Genomic DNA, 18,786 nt, shown 5'->3' with positions numbered 1-18,786 from the left:
CCTCTGAGGGAGACCCAGCTTTCTCACACTGGGCCCTACATTATGCTGCAAAATTTGTTGGTGGTCTTCAGACTTCATAATGCCATGCACGTGGTCAAGCAGTCCAGTGCCAGAGGCAGCAAAGCAACCCCAAAACATCAGAGAACCTCCGCCATGTTTGACTGTAGGGACCGTGTTCTTTTCTTTGAAGGCCTCTTTTTTTTCCCCTGTAAACTCTATGTTGATGCCTTTTCCCAAAAAGCTCTACTTTTGTCTCATCTGACCAGAGAACATTCTTCCGAAACGTTTTTGGCTTTCTCAGGTAAGTTTTGGCAAACTCCAGCCTGGCTTTTTTATGTCTCTGGGTAAGAAGTGGGGTCTTCCTGGGTATCCTACCATACAGTCCCTTTTCATTCAGACACCGACGGATAGTACAGGTTGACACTGTTGTACCCTCGGACTGCGGGGCAGCTTGAACTTGTTTGGATGTTAGTCGAGGTTCTTTATCCACCATCTGCACAATCTTGCGTTGAAATCTCTCGTCAATTTTTCTTTTCCGTCCACATCTAGGAGGTTAGCCACAGTGCCATGGGCTTTAAACTTCTTGATGACACTGCGCACGGTAGACACAGGAACATTCAGGTGTTTGGAGATGGACTTGTAGCCTTGAGATTGCTCATGCTTCCTCACAATTTTGCTTCTCAAGTCCTCAGACAGTTCTTTGGTCTTCTTTCTTTTCTCCATGCTCAATGTGGTACACACAAGGACACAGGACAGAGGTTGAGTCAACTTTAATCCATTTCAACTGGCTGCAAGTGTGATTTAGTTATTGCCACCACCTGTTAGGTGCCTCAGGTAAGTAAAAGGTGCTGTTAATTACACAAATTAGAGAAGCAGCACATGATTTTTCAAACAGTGCCAATACTTTTGTCCACCCCCTTTTTTATGTATATACACTCACCGGCCACTTTATTAGGTACACCATGCTAGTAACGGGTTGGACCCCTTTTTGCCTTCAGAACTGCCTCAATTCTTCGTGGCATAGATTCTTTTTTATAACTCAAATTTTTATTGAAATTTTTTTTAAACAATAAGAAAAGAAAAAACAATTACAAGTTACAAGGCGAACACCCGCCCTGCGAACAGAAAAAGCACACAGTGCAACACAAAATACAATCAGAAGAATAAAATTAAAAATAAAAAAAAAAAAAAAAAAAAATTAAAGACAAAGAAAGCAACATAGAAAAAAAAGAAAAAGGAAAAAAAGGGGGGGGGAGGGAGGGGTTAGTGGGACAGATGAGTGGGGGAGAGGACTAAATGTGGGGGGTGAAAGGGTAGGTAGGGGTGAGTGTGAGCAGTCAGGAAACCAGTGAGAGCGCTCGCCAGGTCATCCATACCACAGCCAGTTGGGAAGGGCTCGGGAGCAACCACTGGTCAAATACCTGAGACGAACAACAAGAGTATCAATCAGAGGAGGGGTCAGAGCCCAGGAGCGTCCGGTACTCTGCAGACTGTTGAAACCTGAACCAGTAGAACCAGGTTTTGATGTACGCCTCAGTCGTGCCATGCAGGAAAGACGTGAGATTTTCCATGCGCATTATCTCGTTGACCTTCGAAATCCAGAGGGAGAGAGGAGGAGGATCCACTCGCTTCCAAAAAAGGGGGATACAAGCCCGGGCAGCGAGGATCAGGAATCTAAGTAGGGAACGCTTAAAGACCTTTACAGAAGACTCACAATGATTAAGGAGGAACAGGGCAGGGCCCAAATGGTGAGAAGTTTCAGTAAGCTGGAGGGTTATCCGCTTGACCCCCTCCCAGAAGGACGAAAGGGCAGGACAGGACCAAAAAATGTGTAGCAGCGTGCCTTCCTCGTCGCCACAGCGCCAACATAATGGGGAGACCTGAGGAAACATAGCATGGAGTCTCGTAGGAACCCTATACCATCGGGACAAGATTTTGTAGCTGGCCTCCTGGTGGCGAGAGCTGATGGAAGCAGTATGAGAAAGGCGAAAAATGCGCCTACGCTGTTCCTGAGAGAGGGAAAGGGATAAGTCAGATTCCCATTTCAACAAGAACGGCGGAACAAAGTCCTCCGGAGGTTCAACCAGGATCCGGTAAGTGAGCGAGAGGGAGTGGCGAAGGGGGCCAGCACCAACAAAAATCTTCTCCAAGGGGGTAGGTTCGACGCGGAACTCTGCAGGAGCAGGGAGAGAATGTAAAAAGTGACGAAGTTGCATCCCCCGCCAAGCGTCCAAAGGGGGCAGCTCAGGAGGGGCCTGGGAATTCAGAAGTGTAGTCCATCCCCCAGCGTCCTGGAAGTGACAGGCACGGAAAATCCCATGACGGCGCCAATTACGAAAAACTCGGTCAAACATTCCAGGTGGAAAGGCAGGATTGCCCAGCACTGGGAAAAGAGCGGAATCCTTAGGGAGGAGAGTGGAGCGAACAAGGCCCCTGGAGCAAATCCGAAGCGTGGGACCAAGGGTAGGGTGAGAAAAGAGAGATGACAATGAGGAGGAGTCCAACCATGGGGCAACCTGCAAAGGGATCGGAGAGAATGCCTGTTCGATGTAGACCCAAGGTTTAGAAACAGCATGCCTACACCAGTCCACGACACGAGTCAGGTGGGTAGCCAAGTAATAGGACTTCAGGTCCGGAAGCGATAAACCACCGCAACTCTTGGGACGAAAGAGAAAAGCCTTGCTCACTCGGGCGGGTCTGCCCGACCAGATGAACTTCAGTTGGACGGAAGTGAGGGATCTAAGAAAAGACAGAGGGATGTGAATGGGAAGCGCCTGCATCAAGTAGAGAAGACGAGGGAGAATGTTCATTTTAAAAATCGCGCATCTCCCGAACCAAGTAAAGGCTCCAGCGGACCATCGAGTACAATCAGCCCTGATAGACGCCAGAAGTGGGGGGAAGTTGCAACGAAAGAGATCTTTCGGGTCCGGAGTAAGATAAACCCCCAAATATTTGAGAGAAGTGGGGGCCCAATGAAAAGGGAAAGATTGACTCAAGGAGGTGGCCGCCGAGGAGGAAAGGGTCACATTAAGGGCTTCTGATTTCGAAAAGTTGATTTTAAAATTCGAAAGGGTCGAGTAAACCTGAAAGGCAGACATCAGAGCTGGAAGAGAAACATGAGGGGAGGAAAGAAAAAATAGCAAGTCGTCTGCATAAGCCGCCACTTTGTATAAACAGGAAGAATGAGCAGCGCCTGAGATGTTCGGGTCGGCTCGAACCTGGCGGAGGAAGGGTTCAAGAGTCAGGACGAAAATGAGAGGCGAGAGGGGGCATCCTTGCCTAGTGCCATTTCGGATAGGGAAGGACTGGGACAATAAACCGTTCACCCTAACCATCGCTGTAGGGAGAGAGTATAGAGCCATGATCCAACTCATCATGCGATTTCCAAGGCCAATATGTAACAGGGTCTCTTCCATGAACCGCCAGTTGACCCTGTCGAAGGCTTTCTCAGCGTCAGTTGAAAGAAGCATGAGAGGAGAACCCGATTGTTTAGCCCCATACATGAGGTTGATAGCTTTGGTAGTATTATCTCGAGCCTCACGGCCGGGTAAAAATCCAGCTTGATCCGCGTGAACAATATTTCCTAACAAGGGCGATAAACGCGTCGCAAGGATCTTGGCTAAAATTTTTAGGTCAACATTGATTAGCGAAATGGGGCGGTAGTTAGAGCACAGAAGAGGGTCCTTTCCGGGTTTGGGGATAACCGCTATGTGAGCACACAGGGAGTCACGACAAAGGGCCGAGCCATCGGTGAGAGAATTGAAAACTTTCAACAGTCTGGGGCGGAGTTCAGGGCCAAGTTTCTTATAGTATACCAAGGTAAGGCCGTCTGGGCCTGGGGCCTTACCCGTTGCCATACTGGAGATAGCTAAAGAAATTTCCTCTTCAACAATAGGAGATTCCAAGGCCGTCAATTCCTCTAGAGACAACGACGGGAGACCAGAGGAGGAGAGATAAGAACGAATGCGATCTCGGAACTCCGCTTCAGGGAGAGGAGAAGGGCCAGAGTTTACAGAATACAAAGAGGCATAGTAGTCCCGAAAGGCAGCTGCAATATCAAGGGGCATGTGTAATCGAGTACCCTGGGTGGAATTGATGCATGGAACGTAGGTGGAGGACTGCTGAACCCGAAGGGCCCTAGCTAGTGAACGCCCGCTCTTATTTCCAAACTCATAAAAATGACGTCTGCATTTAGCTAGAGTACCCTTCACCCTATCAGTGACGAGCGTACGCAATTCCTCTCGGGCGCTGGCAAGCTGGGAATAAACATCAGGAGTGATTTGGCGTTTATGAAGAAGTTCCAATGAGCGGATCCGCTGCAGCAGAGATTCAATACAAGCCCGGCGTTCCTTGTTTAAGCGGGAACCATGTTGCAACAGGATACCCCGGATAAAACATTTGTGAGCCTCCCACACCATTGGAGGAGCAATCCCCGACAATTCCTCCCTCTCAAAGTATTCCCCCAAACGAGTCTTAATGTCATCCAGGATGGTTACGTCATCAAGAAGTGATGCGTTAAGTTTCCACTGACGCTAGAAGGGAATAGGAGAGGACAAGGAAACAGACAAAGTAACCAAAGCATGGTCGGAGAAAGTAATGTTATCGACTTCCGCAGCCAACAAAGAGTGGAGATGTTGGTGACGGATAAAGAGGTAGTCGATACGAGAATATCGGTGGTGGACCGGAGAGTAATAGGAGTAATCCCTATCCAATGGGTGGAGTAACCTCCAGGAGTCCACAAGCTGGTGGGAATGAAGGTCCCTCTTAATCCTCCTGATGAGCGAGTAAGGGTGAGAAGAGACGCCAGCAGAAGAGTCCAATGAAGGGTCTAGGACCAGATTAAGATCACCCCCCGCCACCAGGAAGCCCTCCACAAAGCCGTCCAACAGCCCTAAGTAAGAACTAAGGGCACGACCCTGTCCCGAGTTAGGCAAATACAAAGAGGCAAAAGTAAAAAGCTGAGAGGAGATACGACCCTTGACCATAACAAGTCTCCCCTCAGAATCAGTGCGAGTCTCCAAATGTTCCCAAGGCAGGGAGCGAGAAATCAAGATACTAGTCCCTCTGGATTTCGGATCAGGAGAGGAGCTATGATATGCATGAGGAAACCAAGCATTAGTCAACTTGTATGGCTTGGTAGAGCAATGGTGAGTTTCCTGCAAAAACACAACATGAAGGCGCTTACCTTTGAGCAGATTGAAGAGTACGGAGCGCTTCTCTGGACTATGAAGGCCTCTCACATTGAGGGAGCCCACAGCGATGGAGGAAAGGCGATCAAGCGGAGGCATGGAGGGAGACGGGCTTTCCCAGCTCACACCCTAGGAGCAGAGGGGAAAAAAAAAAAAAAAAAAAAAAGGGGGGAGAGGGGGGAGGGAGGGGAGAGGGCGAAGAATTGAAGAGGGTAAAGGGGAGGGAAAGAAAAAAAAAAGAGAGAAAAGTAACAGAGTAGAGGAAGGAGAGCAGTAAAGAATGAGGGGGGGGGGGGGGGGAGAAAGGAAAGGGAAAAAGAACCAAGAGTAGAACAAATCTAACTACCCCTAGACAAATGGGCCAGGGGCACAACAACAGACAGGAAGGAGTGAGGGAGTAAGAAAAGATGGGGGGAGAAGTGGGCCCGCAAGCACCACGAGTGTACCTGGTAAGGAAGACCCTATACCCCCACCCCCAACAAAGTGTAAAGGGATAGGAAGCACAGGGCTACAAACTGACTCTAAGGTCCAAATAACAACATTGTATAAAAACACAGCAATACCAACAACAAGGGCCATCTATAAAGCCCAGCAGGAACAGGATCAAGAGGAACAGAGTAGTCACAGAACAAAATAAAATAAACATAGTGAAAATGTCCACCAACCGCGAAACAAGTCCAAGACCACTCAACATAAAAGGATATTAACACTGTCCTGTGGGCAGATCAAAGACCGGCGGTATGAGGGCTCATGCTTCAATGGGAAGCTGAGCTGAGAGATCTGGTTGGCGGAGTGGAGACCCAGGCGGATCCGGTATTGGAAGACGTCGTGGAGATGAGTTTCGCCGAGGTCTCTCTCTGGAAGCAGCCGAAGAAGAACGCCTGGAACCGCGGCCGCGCCTGGGTATAGTAGGGCGGGAGGAATCCAGAGCAAGCCAGTTCGGGACTGAGACAGGGCGCACATCCAGGGAGGCAAACAAATCAGGCAAGTCCGCCGGGGAACGGACAACAATCGAAGACGAGCCAACACGAACAATCAAATGGAAGGGATGACCCCACCTATAGGAACCTCCACAGTCCTTAATCAGAGTCAACACCGGCTGAAGGGCATGGCGCATAGCCAATGTGCGGGATGAGACGTCAGGATAGAGCTTGACAGAGGTATTCTCAAAAGGCACCGATCCCATATCCCAGGCACACCTCAGGATGTGTTCCTTGTCCGTGAAGTAATGTAGTCTACACAGAACGTCTCTAGGATTAGCAGGGTCAAGCGGGCCAGAACGTTGGACTCTATGCACACGGTCCATCATGAAGGTAGCATCCAGCGGGCGTTGAGTCGCCATATTGAAAATGGTATTAATACGGCTGATCAGATCATCCTGAGGGCCTTTTTCTGGCACTCCTCGTAATCGAATATTATTTCTGCGACCCCGGTTCTCCTGGTCATCCAGGAGCAAGGCAATTTGTTGAAGGCGGGCCTCAGAGTGGGTTTGATTGCTCTCCACTGCAGACAGGCGTTGTTCCAAAGAGGACAGTGTTTGATCAGTAGCGTCAGCCCTAGTAGTAAGTTGAGACACATCAGACTGGATCGCACCGAGGGCCTGTGCCTGGGATTGTTCCATTCGGGAAACTACAGCATCCAGGTCCTGTTTAGTGGGCAGAGCTTGAATAAGGTCCCGAAGTAGCTGAAAGTCCGCAGAGGCAATATGGGCTGCCGAGCAGGGCAGGGAGGCCGAATCCATGGATTGCACGTCATGTCCAGGGAGGGTGGCAGACAGTGAAGGAGGTGGCTGCGATTGGCGAAGCGGAGGAGATGGAGGAGCCATGTCATCAGTGCCAGACCCAGTAGCCGAGGTTCCAGATCGGGACAGGAAGGTAGAGATTGACGGTGAGTGAGTAAGAGAGCGACTCGGCGTGCGGGAAGGAGCAGTAGAGGTGTTAGGACGTCTTCTGGACATATCACAATGAGAAGCGACCATAGAAGGTAAGGAAGGTACACTCGCAGTATCACCAGGCCTTACATGAGGCGGTCACACAGTTTCATAATCAAACCTGGTACCCATGAGGTGCAAAAGGAGCAATGGGAGAAGTGCTAGTTCCGTGGGGATATACTGCAGAACGTGGAACACACAGCAAGTGGAGGAAGGTGAGGAGCCCCCCATGATGGTGGAGTAGGGGCTCAGCACTCCCTTCACACCACTGCAGTGCACGACAACAACAAAAAAAAAAAAAAAATTCCCTGCTAGAAAGGTCTCTGAAGAGGGTAAGAAAATCCAAAAAACAGCAGGGAGTACTCACAGAGTTAGCAGAATGTCCCAGCAGAAAGTGTCAGGATGGGAGCCAAACAGCAGGGGGGGGTGAGGTGTCTCCACTTCAGGCAATGCAGGGAGGCCAGGCAGCAGGTAGAGCAAGGGGTTCAGAGAGCAGAAGAGTTCCCTTACACACTGCATTAACCCCTTCACCAGTGGAAGTGTTGTCAGTTAGTCCCAAGGGACACTGTCTATGTGTGCCAGATGTAAAGGGAGGGGGAGGGAGGCTCACATCAATAGTGCAGACAGAGCAAGGGTTCTCAGACCTTCAGCTATGGCCCTCTAGTATAGCAAGTTTACTGTTGTCCTGAGTGGAGAAGTATCAGTCCGTACATCCAGGTTCCCCTCCCCCCTTAGGCTGTAGCTGCAGTGGCTCCTGGTGTCTGCTGCAGGTGACGTTTATGTAGCAGAGCCTTGTTAGTATACTATGCAGCCTGGGAGGATGGTGGTGCGTCTGTGTCTCTCCCTGTGTGTTACCGACCTGAGCGCTTCAGCAGGCTGGGATCAGATGCAGGTCAGAGCCTTCAGGCTGACACTTCCAGCAGGCCTCTCCGCAGGATTCCCTCTCTGAGGATGATGTCCCAGTGAAGCAGTGCAGTCTGTAGAAGGCCCACTGTCCCCCTGTCACTGGACAAGAGAACGGAACAGCAAGGCAGTGCAGTGGAGGAGAGGTGCTGCGAGAGGACTCTCCGTGTGTGTGCAGCAGCCGGAATCAAGATGGCGGAAGGCTTCAATCCGGACAGGTAGGCCGGAGATTCAAAGACAGCAGGCTCTGTTCGGAGGTGGATCTTTTTGTATCCAAATCCGGCTTTAAATTTCTTCATAACTGTATCTCGGACCTGCCTGGTGTGTTCCTTTGTCTTCATGATGCTCTCTGCACTTTAACCCCTTAAGGACCAGGCCATTTTTTGGTTTCGCATTTTCGTTTTTCCCTCCTCACATTTCAAGAGCCATAACTTTTTCATTTTTCAGTTCACAGAGTCACATGATGGCTTATTGTTTTCGGGACAAATTGTACTTTGTAATGGCATCATTCAATATGCTGTGCAATGTACTGGGAAGCTGGAAAAAAATTCAGAATGAGGTGCAATTGGAGAAAAAATGCATTTGCGCCATTTTCTTATGGGTTTAATTTTTACAGCGTTCACTGTTTGGTACAAATGACATGTTACCTGTGTTCTACGTGTCAGTACGAACGCGGTGATACCAAATTTATATAGTATTTGAAATGTTTTGATACTTTTAAAAAAATGATAAACTTTGCAAAATAGAAAAAAAAATTTGTGTCATCATGTTCTAACACCTGTAACTTTTTCATATTTCCATGTATGGAGCTGGTTGTGGTGTCTTTTTATGCGGGACAAGATGACGTTTCTATTGATACCATTTGGGGAAAGATCTGATGGTTTGATCACTTTTTATTCAATTTTTTATAGGAGGCAAAGTGTTGAAAAAAACGCTTTTTGGCTGTTTTTATTTTTTTTGCTGCTACGCCGTTCGCAGTACGGGATAAATGTTTTAATATTCTAATAGTTTGGGCATTTTGGAGCGCGGGGATACCTAATATGTTTATGTTTAATGTTCTTTAATTACTTTTATAGCTAATCTAGGGAAAGGGGGGTGATTTGAACTTTTATATTTTTTTTATTTTTTTAATACTTTTAAAAACTTTTTTTTTTCTTCTGTTACATTTATGATCAGACCCCTTAGGTACCTTGAAACCTAGGGGGTCTGATCGCTCATACTATTCACTGCAATACTACAGTATTGCAGTGAATAGGAAAATCACAGCACTTCTATTAGACGATGCCTCTGGCATCGTCTAATAGATCTCGGGCAGAGACAAGCCTGGAAGCCTTCAATAGGCTTCCGGCTGTCATAGCAACCGATCACCGCCCTCATTTGACGTTCAGGAGGGCGGCGATCGGGGAAACATGGCGGCGCCCATGCCGCCTGCGCTGTTTACACGCTGCGGTCGCGTTTGACCGCAGTGTGTAAAGGGTTAACAGCAGCGATCGGCTCGGGCACCGACCGCTGCTGTTAGTGGCAGGTCCTGGCTGTATTATACAGCCGGCATCTGCCGTGTATGGAGCGAGCTCAGCGTGTGAGCTCGCTCCATACATCCCCATGCGACCCATGACGTACAGTTACGTCAAGGGTCGCTAAGGGGTTAAACAGAACCCCAAGACTATCACAGAGTAGGTGCATTTATAGGGAGACTTGGTTACACACAGGTGGAGTCTATTTATCATCATCAGTAATTTACGACATTTTATCATTCAGAGATCCTCACTGAACTCCTGGACTGAGTTTGCTGCACTGAAAGTAAAGGGGTCGAATAATATTGCATGCCCCACTTTTCAGCTTTTTATTTGTTAAGGAAGTTTAAACTATCCAATAAATTTTGTTACACTTGACAGTTGTGTCCCACTTGTTGTTGATTCTTCCCCCCAAAATTTTTTAATTTGATATCTTTATGTTTGAAGCCTGAAATGTGACAAAAGGTTGAAAAGTTCAAGGGGGCCGAATACTTTCGCAAGGCAGTGTAAATCCCTGTTTTGGAGATTGTGCAGATTTGTATACAGTCCTATGAAAAAGTTTGGGCACCCCTATTAATCTTAATCATTTTTAGTTCTAAATATTTTGGTGTTTGCAGCAGCCATTTCAGTTTGATATATCTAATAACTGATGGACACAGTAATATTTCAGTATTGAAATGAGATTTATTGTACTAACATAAAATGTGCAATATGCATTAAACCAAAATTTGCTAAGCACACACATTCAGCACTGCTTCATCACGCCAATACAATGCATTAGCCAGTGCTGATTGGCCAGAGTACGGAATTCGGCCAATCAGCGCTGGCTCTGCTGGAGGAGGCGGAGTCTAAGGTCGGACCTGAATGGAGACTGGTGTGGAGCGATCTTAGACTCCGCCTCCTCCAGCAGAGCCAGCGCTGATTGGCCAGAGTACGGAATTCGGCCAATCAGCGCTGGCCAATGCATTCTATTAGCCCGATGAAGTAGAGCTGAATGTGTGTGCTAAGCACACACATTCAGCTCTACTTCATCGGGCTAATAGAATGCATTGGCCAGCGCTGATTGGCCGAATTCCGTACTCTGGCCAATCAGCACTGGCTAATGCATTGTATTGGCGTGATGAAGCAGTGCTGAATGTGTGTGCTTAGCACACACATTCAGCTCTACTTCATCGGGCTAATAGAATGCATTGGCCAATCAGCGCTGGCCAATGCATTCTATTAGCGTGAACTGAGTTTGCACAGGGGTTCTAGTGCACCCTCGGCTCTGCTACATCAGATTGCTACATCTGATGTAGCAGTGCCGAGTGTGCATCAGATGTGTAGTTGAGCAAAACTGACTCAGCACTGCTAAGTCTCTGCATTCGCATAGGAATGCATTGGCCAGCCTTCGGCCAATCAGCGCTGGCTCTGCCGGAGGAGGCGGAGTCTAAGGTCGGACCTGAATGGAGACTGGTGTGGAGCGATCTTGGACTCCGCCTCCTCCAGCAGAGCCAGCGCTGATTGGTCGAGTTCCGTACTCTGGCCAATCAGCGCTGGCCAATGCATTCTATTAGCTTGATGAAGCAGAGTGTGCACAAGGGTTCAAGCGCACCCTCGGCTCTGATGTAGCAGAGCTGAGGGTGCACAAGGGTTCAAGTGCACCCTCGGCTCTCCTACATCAGAGCCGAGGGTGCGCTTGAACCCTTGTGCACACTCTGCTTCATCAAGCTAATAGAATGCATTGGCCAGCACTGATTGGCCAGAGTACGGAATTCGGCCAATCAGCGCTGGCCAATGCATCCCTATGGGAAAAAGTTTATCTCACAAAAATCACAATTACACACCCGATAGAGCCCCAAAAAGTTATTTTTAATAACATTCCCCCCTAAATAAAGGTTATCCCTAGCTATCCCTGCCTGTACAGCTATCCCTGTCTCATAGTCACAAAGTTCACATTCTCATATGACCCGGATTTGAAATCCACTATTCGTCTAAAATGGAGGTCACCTGATTTCGGCAGCCAATGACTTTTTCCAATTTTTTTCAATGCCCCCGGTGTCGTAGTTCCTGTCCCACCTCCCCTGCGCTGTTATTGGTGCAAAAAAGGCGCCAGGGAAGGTGGGAGGGGAATCGAATTTTGGCGCACTTTACCACGCGGTGTTCGATTCGATTCGAACATGGCGAACACCCTGATATCCGATCGAACATGTGTTCGATAGAACACTGTTCGCTCATCTCTATATCCTGCTAAACCTTTTGAAAAATCTGTAAAATTTTAAAACAACCCCCCCCCCCCAAAACAGCAGCTGCCTTCTGTCATCAGCCAAGTACTTATCTTGTCACATATGTTGCTGCAGCCTAAAATCTTGTTTTTTTTTGTTTTTTTTTACTTTTTTTAATTTACCAATAGAGACTGATAAAAATTAACAAGGCATTACAAATGAGATTTATGCTTTTGGCAAATGACAAGAAAGAATCCAAGACTTACCAGCTGCGTCCATGTTCTCTAATGAAGCATCAAAATACATTCATCGTCTAAATCTAGGATGTTGCTATTTGCAATGACACCAGTATACCATAGCGAATCGCATATGTTACTTATATTCAGGGCTAGCCTTCGCAAAGGCCTGGTTCACATCTGCGTTCAGTATTCCGTTCGGGTAGTCCGCTTGGGGACCCCCAGAATGGAATACCGAACGCATTGACAAGCAGTGAGCAATGAAAGCACATGGACCCCATAGACTATAATGGGGTCCGTGTGTTTTCCGCGCGGTGTCCACACAACTCATACGGAGAGAAGAGTACTTCATGAACTACTTTCCTCTCCGGATGACTCGTGAGGACACCGCGCGGAAAACACACGGACCCCATTGCTTTCATTGCTCACCGCTTGTCAATGCATTTGATATTTCATTCTGAGGGTCCCCAAGCAGACTCCCAGAACGGAATACCAAACAGAGATGTGAACCAGGTGTAAGACAGTGACAAAAACTAAAAATGTATGTACACAGCCCTTACCCACCATACAGTTCAGAAATTATATTGCAATAAAACTTCTGCATGACACTATCATACTGCATGCAAAGGTATATTCACCGACACCTCATGCACACAACCAAGTGTACAGGACGAGGGGGTTCCAATGCTCCGCTCTGATATGCTAAGAATTATGGAGCATGTCCTATCCAGCTTAGTGAAACCTGCTTGGAACACAATGGAACCCCCATTGAAATAAGTGTTCCATAGAAGACCTTTGGATGTCATCTTCTCATGAGGTCTTAAAGGGGTTCTATCATTAGAAAGGCTATTCTTCCCCTACCTTTAAGAATTCTTCTCTGCACTGCTGTTCGGTAGATATCCTGGTTTTGTTGTTATGCTAATGAATCTCCAGACAGCACAGGGGGCGTTCCCCTGTGCTCAAACAGCACTGGGGGTGTCTCCTGTGCTGCTTGAAAACTCTCCATCTTCTTCCCCACCTCCAACTCCTCTCCTGCATCACCATCAGGTCTTCATCCATAAATGCCAACTGCGCATGTCCATCGGCCATTTTCCTGTGACCAAATGTAAGAGGACACAGGAAAATGGCCGACAGACATGCACAGTCAGCACTTTTGGATGAAGACGTCAGAAGAGGCAGAGGTGGAGAAGAAGATGGAGGCTGCGCTGGAGAGTTTTCAAGAAGCTCAGGGGACGCCCCCAGTGCTGTCTGGAGACTCAGCATAACGACGAAAGCTGGGATATCTACCGAATGGCGGCGCGGAGAAGAATTCTAAAGGTAGGGGAAGAATAGCTTTTCTTAAGGCTATTCTGACGTGGGTGTAGTTAAAACCCTGACTCTAATGATAGAATCCCTTTAATGACTGAATAACAATTTTTTTGTTCCAGTATGTCTGTGCTCAGTGGACGATGCAACGTCTGTAAAGGCATGATGGAGTGAGCTTCATATCAAAGAACTTGACTGGCGCTCACATGGCCCAGACCGCAACCCCATCCAAGACTTTTTGGATGGCCTGGAATGCAGCTCTCTCATGCAACATCACAAATGTTCTTCTGGATAAATAGATAAAAATTCTCACATATAAGTTCCAAAAATTAGTAAAAAGACTCCTCAGAAGAGTGGAAGCTGTTTAGCAGCAAAGTGGGGCCAACACTATATTGATGCCTATAGATTTACAATAGGGTGTCATAAAAGCTCCTATAGGTGTAATGTGTAGGCGTTGCAATACTTCTGTCCACATATTGTATTTACAAAAATCCTCAAAATAACTCTAATGTCGGCACATTTTCATTGAAGACTTATGTCAGTGTTTCTGATGAAGCTGTTTGAGCATCATTTCTTTGATGTCATGAAATAATGAAGATCAGACATTATAAAACTGTCAGGCTATACATGTGTAGTCATAGCCAGCTGTGATACGGGCTGTCATTCTGCAAGACAAAAGAATTTCTATGGTAATTGAACTTCCATCTTCATCAGAACATTCCGAGTTTTAAAAAGATTTAATATTAGCATCTGTTCACATACATCAGGATTTTTAATCAAACTCCTTTGCCTTTCTCTGACTCAGAAGAGTTTGTCTGACAAATGTATTTCCAATTCATGAAATAGCTCTGAATAATTACCATGGCAATAAAAGCGGACGTCCAATATATCACTAAAATGCGGAAATGCTGACAATCGCAGTTATACGTGCTTGTAAACACCGGCCTATAAATCTAGCACTGACTCTTAAAAAGTAATATCACTTTGAATGTATTCATAAAGGAATATGATCAGTGTTCTGTATACACAGTATAAGAGGGACTGTGTATACTATTGCTTTATGGAATTTTATGTCTACCATTCCATTTTTAGGTATAAAATTCTGTGGAATTGTGTGTTTAACACATATTTAACACACATAAACAGTAGCTCTGTTTTTCTGACTCCAGTCATTTCATTCTGACTATCTGCTGGTGCCCCTTGTGAGGGTAAGTTCACCAAAAAAGACAGTTCCCATTGAAATCAATGGAAGCCGCTCAGTTCTTCTTTCCAGGAGCCGTTTATTCCGACTCCCAGAAAAAGAAGCGACATGCTCATTATTTCAGGCGGATTTGCCTCGCAACACCCGCCTGAAGACACCCTCCCAACTAGGCCCATTCATTTGGGCCTAATCCGGAGCAGAGTGTGCGACTGGATGCTGGTGCAGTGCACAGGCATCCAGTTGCAGATACCCGCCTCAGGTTCCGGACCAAAAAACCCTGTGTGAACTTACCCTAACACTACATAGTTGGATCTGCATGCTAACACATGGGTCCGTTGCTTTCATCCTGTCATGGAAGAGAGCAACGAACATTGAGGCTTAGGCCCCACGGGACGTGCCACAGCAGTAAAGCGCTGTGGGAAAACGCATTGCAGTTCTTCCCGCAGTGCTTTAATCAGAAAGTTTGCAGAGTTTTCCTCTGCGGACTTTCTGTTACAATTATACCTATGGGGAAACCGCCAGCATTTCTGTAGGTATAAATGACATGCTCTGATTTCCAAAACCGCGTCGGTTTTGGAAATAGTGGCAAGTCCGCACAGAGGTTTTTCCTGCAAATTGGGCATGGGATTCGATAGAATCCTATCCACTTTGCCCATACTATAAAATGCTGCATTCATGGGGCTACACGGTGGCTCAGTGGTTAGCACTGCAGCCTTGCAGCGCTGGGTCAGTTTGTATGTTCTCCCCGTGTTTGCATGAATTTCCATCCCATATTCCAAAAAGACATACTGATAGGGAACATTGTGAGCTCTATGTGGGGCTCACAATCTACAAAAAAAAATAAAAAAATAACGCTGCATCCTATTTAGGGATACAAACTCCTTGCAGATGTTGTTCCTGGCGGGATTCGAGCTCCAGCCACTGTGTTGTCCCCCCACGCTGCAATTTTTTTCTGTGGCATTTCTGCTGCGGGCAAATCACAATATTACCATCCCGTGCGGCCCCGTCCTAAATGACAGATGCAGACAGAGCTCCCCGTCCATCAGGTATCCCTCTGCATTGATCCCAATGTAAAACACATAATGAAAACTTTCTATGCCATGTTTTTTTTTACTTTTACATTGCATCCAGAACTTATTCTTCAGCTACAAAAGTAAATAAAACATGAGAAAAAAAATCGTCCGTCAAGTTATTTACATTTGAGTCAATGAGAGCAGAAGCCAACAGTGACGGCTCTATCTGTGTCAGTTATTTTGCTACCTACGATGGATGGCAACAATGGACTGTAATAACACTAGTGTGAAGGTAGGCCAAGTCATCCAGTCCAGAGTTTCATCCACTTTCTCCTGTATAGTGCCCCTACAGGAGGTGACTGACAACTGTGGCCTGATACTACTGGTAGGGCAATGTAAGGGGGCATTCACACGGAGTAACGCCGTGTATTACAGCCGTACACGCCGGTGCTACAGCAGGCTGCCGAACACTTCCCATTCACTTCAATGGGAGCGCTCGTAAACGCAGCTGTTACGAGCGCTCCCATTGAAGTGAATGGGAAGTGTTCGGCAGTCTGCCGTAACGCCGGCGTGTACGGCTGTGATACACGCCCGGCGTTACTCCGTGTGAATGCCCCTTAACATTGCAGGTACATGCACTATAGCCACCCACATTGTTCCTGGTGGATGACATAGTGCAGCAACTTACTGGACGCTGCAAAACTCAAATACAGTGATAGGTTAAGGCCACATGTTGCGGAAACGCTGCTGTTTTTGTTGCAGTTTTTGTTGCGTTTTTTTGAGCCAAAGCCAAGAGTGGCTACAAATGGAATTAGAAATCTATAGAAAGCTCATATACTTCTACTTTTTGCTCAATCTAGTCCTAGCTTTGGTCAAAAAACTGCAACAAAAAAGATGCTGCGTTTCCGCAACGTGGGGCCTTAGCTTTAAGTAATGTTTGTATGCCATCCTGTACATAGTCTATATGTAACGTGTTTTCTCATATCTGACTGTGCTTCTAACTAGTGATTTTTATGTTTTTGGTATAACTAGAATTGCAATGCTAGAAATCTGCTGCATGTGAATGTACCCTAATAACTTTTTTCAGCAGAGGATATATATACCCATATATACTAGGGTTGGTTTCCAGTACCAGTTAAGTCATAACATAATGCAACTTTAAATAATAATCTAATAATGTAAATCTTTTTACATTCTTCTCCTTCACGTCTATAATAATGTAGTATTATTTTATATGATGTAGAATTTTATTATAGACACATCAACATTTCTAAATTGCATATGTAAAATCTAACCATAAATATTGCCAATAAAAACAAAAAAAATAAAAACTCACATGAACTTTAGTTCCGACTCCCTTCTGACCAACACCTCTCGAAGCCGCTGGATTTTAGTCATTTCAAGTTCAATTTCTTCCGGTGTCATGGTTGTTTCAGCCATGGAGACAATGTCAAGTTGATCTAAATGTGAAAATATGAAATACATTATACTGGAGTCAAATAATATTTTCCCCTACACATTTTACTGTGCGCCTTTCACCCTGAATAGGAATGACTAGTTTATACTTTTTAAAGGGAGTGTCACCAGAAGCCAACATTGAAGCCCACCCGTTCTGTTATCCATTCATTTATTCCAAATGAGTCTAAGAAACTGAACAATGAATATTTTCAGCAGGAATTTGGATTTTACCAGAATTAAAACAGAGCTGTTAATTGGTGGAATAAAGGGTTTTTCTTCAAAATTTTTCTTCATTATTGAGTTAGTTCTTGAGTTATATTTCTGTCTTAATTAGTTCTATATTGTATTGCCGTTGTTGTTATTACCCTCTACAATGTCTATAAAAGATACATTTATACAGTACTGATCACAGACTGGGATTACATCATCTATAGTGAATACTGCCAGCGTATGTGCTGGGGCAGATGCCAGACGTATACCCAGGAACCCAATTCACATGACAGTGTCTGCCTGGGCTCTAACTGGTATAAGCGGACCTTATTTAACTATACTGTTCTGTATATGGTCTTGAACCTAGTGGCCACTGGACGATATTTGTCACTGTATACCTATATGGTGGAATAGATTGGAGCATTATGGTATACATCAGGGAATGCACCTGGCATATAGCTGTGAAGAGGTGTGAATAGAGCCATTACTGCAGCGCTCTCCTGTCTCTGTGCCAGATACCAATCTGGATTGTCAGTACAGAACATGAAGTGGAGAGTGTATAAAATTAGCATAATACATTCAGTTTCCTGACAGACAGAGAAATGGGAATTTGCAGGAACTTGTATGCGAGTAGTCACAGGACCCGGATATTAAAGGTGTTTTTCTACATCCACAATGTACAGTATATTCAAAGATAGCTGAAGCACATCACTTGGCTATCTCTGATGGTCACCTTGAAATGAAGGAGGGTCTAATCATCATTCTATTCAGAATGGGGATCAAAACACCACCTTTCTCATTGTTGGTGGTCAGACCCCCACTGACCTGCAACTTATAAGTTGCTGGGGACCCGACTGATGGAGAGCCCATCTGCTAAATCAGCGGTTATGCTGGACACCATAGACTTTTCTCTCCACCGATTTTCATCGGATTCTGCGTCGTCGTCGTCTTCTATGGAGACTCTGATGCATTCGTGAACCAGGCCATATTGGGAATGTAATTAGATTGAGGAGAATGATGTAACGTATTTCACATTTACAAGCTCTTAGCATTGCTAAAGTCCTCTTCCAACTTCTTTGAGCATATGCTGAGATATAATAAGAGAGCAGGCTGTATCACAGGTGAGATGTCTACATGTTCCGAGTTTTCACAGCTATTAATCAGAGCTGATATTGGCTGCTGGCCATTACTCTAGCTGCCACTTCTGGGTAATTGTGTAAAAACGTGAATTTATAGGCAGTCACACTATATTATTATTGCTATACAACCACATGTTGCCCTGTGCCCCCTGCATAAAGATTTTCAGCTCTTGGCAGCTCCAAGTACTAGAAGGCACTGGGGGCATTAGTGAAGTCATTGCATGACAAAAAATTGGTATTAGTGTAATGTCAGGACGTATGGCTGCATTGTTAGAACATGGAGGCTTGCTGCAATCATCCCAATCCAGCAGGGGGAGCCAGTTCTCAGCTAGAGACAATAGAGTGACCTGGGAAAGTAGAAGCTGGGGGCACAGGAAGTGGAGGAGACACAGTGTTTCCAGGGGAAGAAGACTACAGTGCTGGAGAGCAGAAACAGTGTTTGCCAACAGAAAGCAAGAGTGCTGTCATATAGTGACCAGAGCCA

General features: G+C 46.1%; 1 protein-coding gene across 1 annotated transcript in view; it reads right to left on the bottom strand.

Moving 5' to 3' along the window:
* Positions 1 to 18,786, bottom strand: part of BMERB1 (bMERB domain containing 1) — a 155,944-nt gene that overhangs the window by 35,057 nt on the left and 102,101 nt on the right. The window contains exon 2 of the mRNA XM_075285799.1: positions 16,832 to 16,955. Within this exon, the coding sequence (XP_075141900.1) occupies positions 16,832 to 16,955 (124 nt within the window). The remainder of the gene's footprint in view (positions 1 to 16,831; positions 16,956 to 18,786) is intronic.

This window comes from Leptodactylus fuscus, chromosome 8 (genome assembly GCF_031893055.1).
Source record: "Leptodactylus fuscus isolate aLepFus1 chromosome 8, aLepFus1.hap2, whole genome shotgun sequence".
Classification (NCBI taxonomy): Eukaryota; Metazoa; Chordata; class Amphibia; order Anura; family Leptodactylidae; genus Leptodactylus; species Leptodactylus fuscus.
Note: the sequence above shows the minus strand (reverse complement) of the source record. Positions and strands in the feature narration are given on the sequence as shown.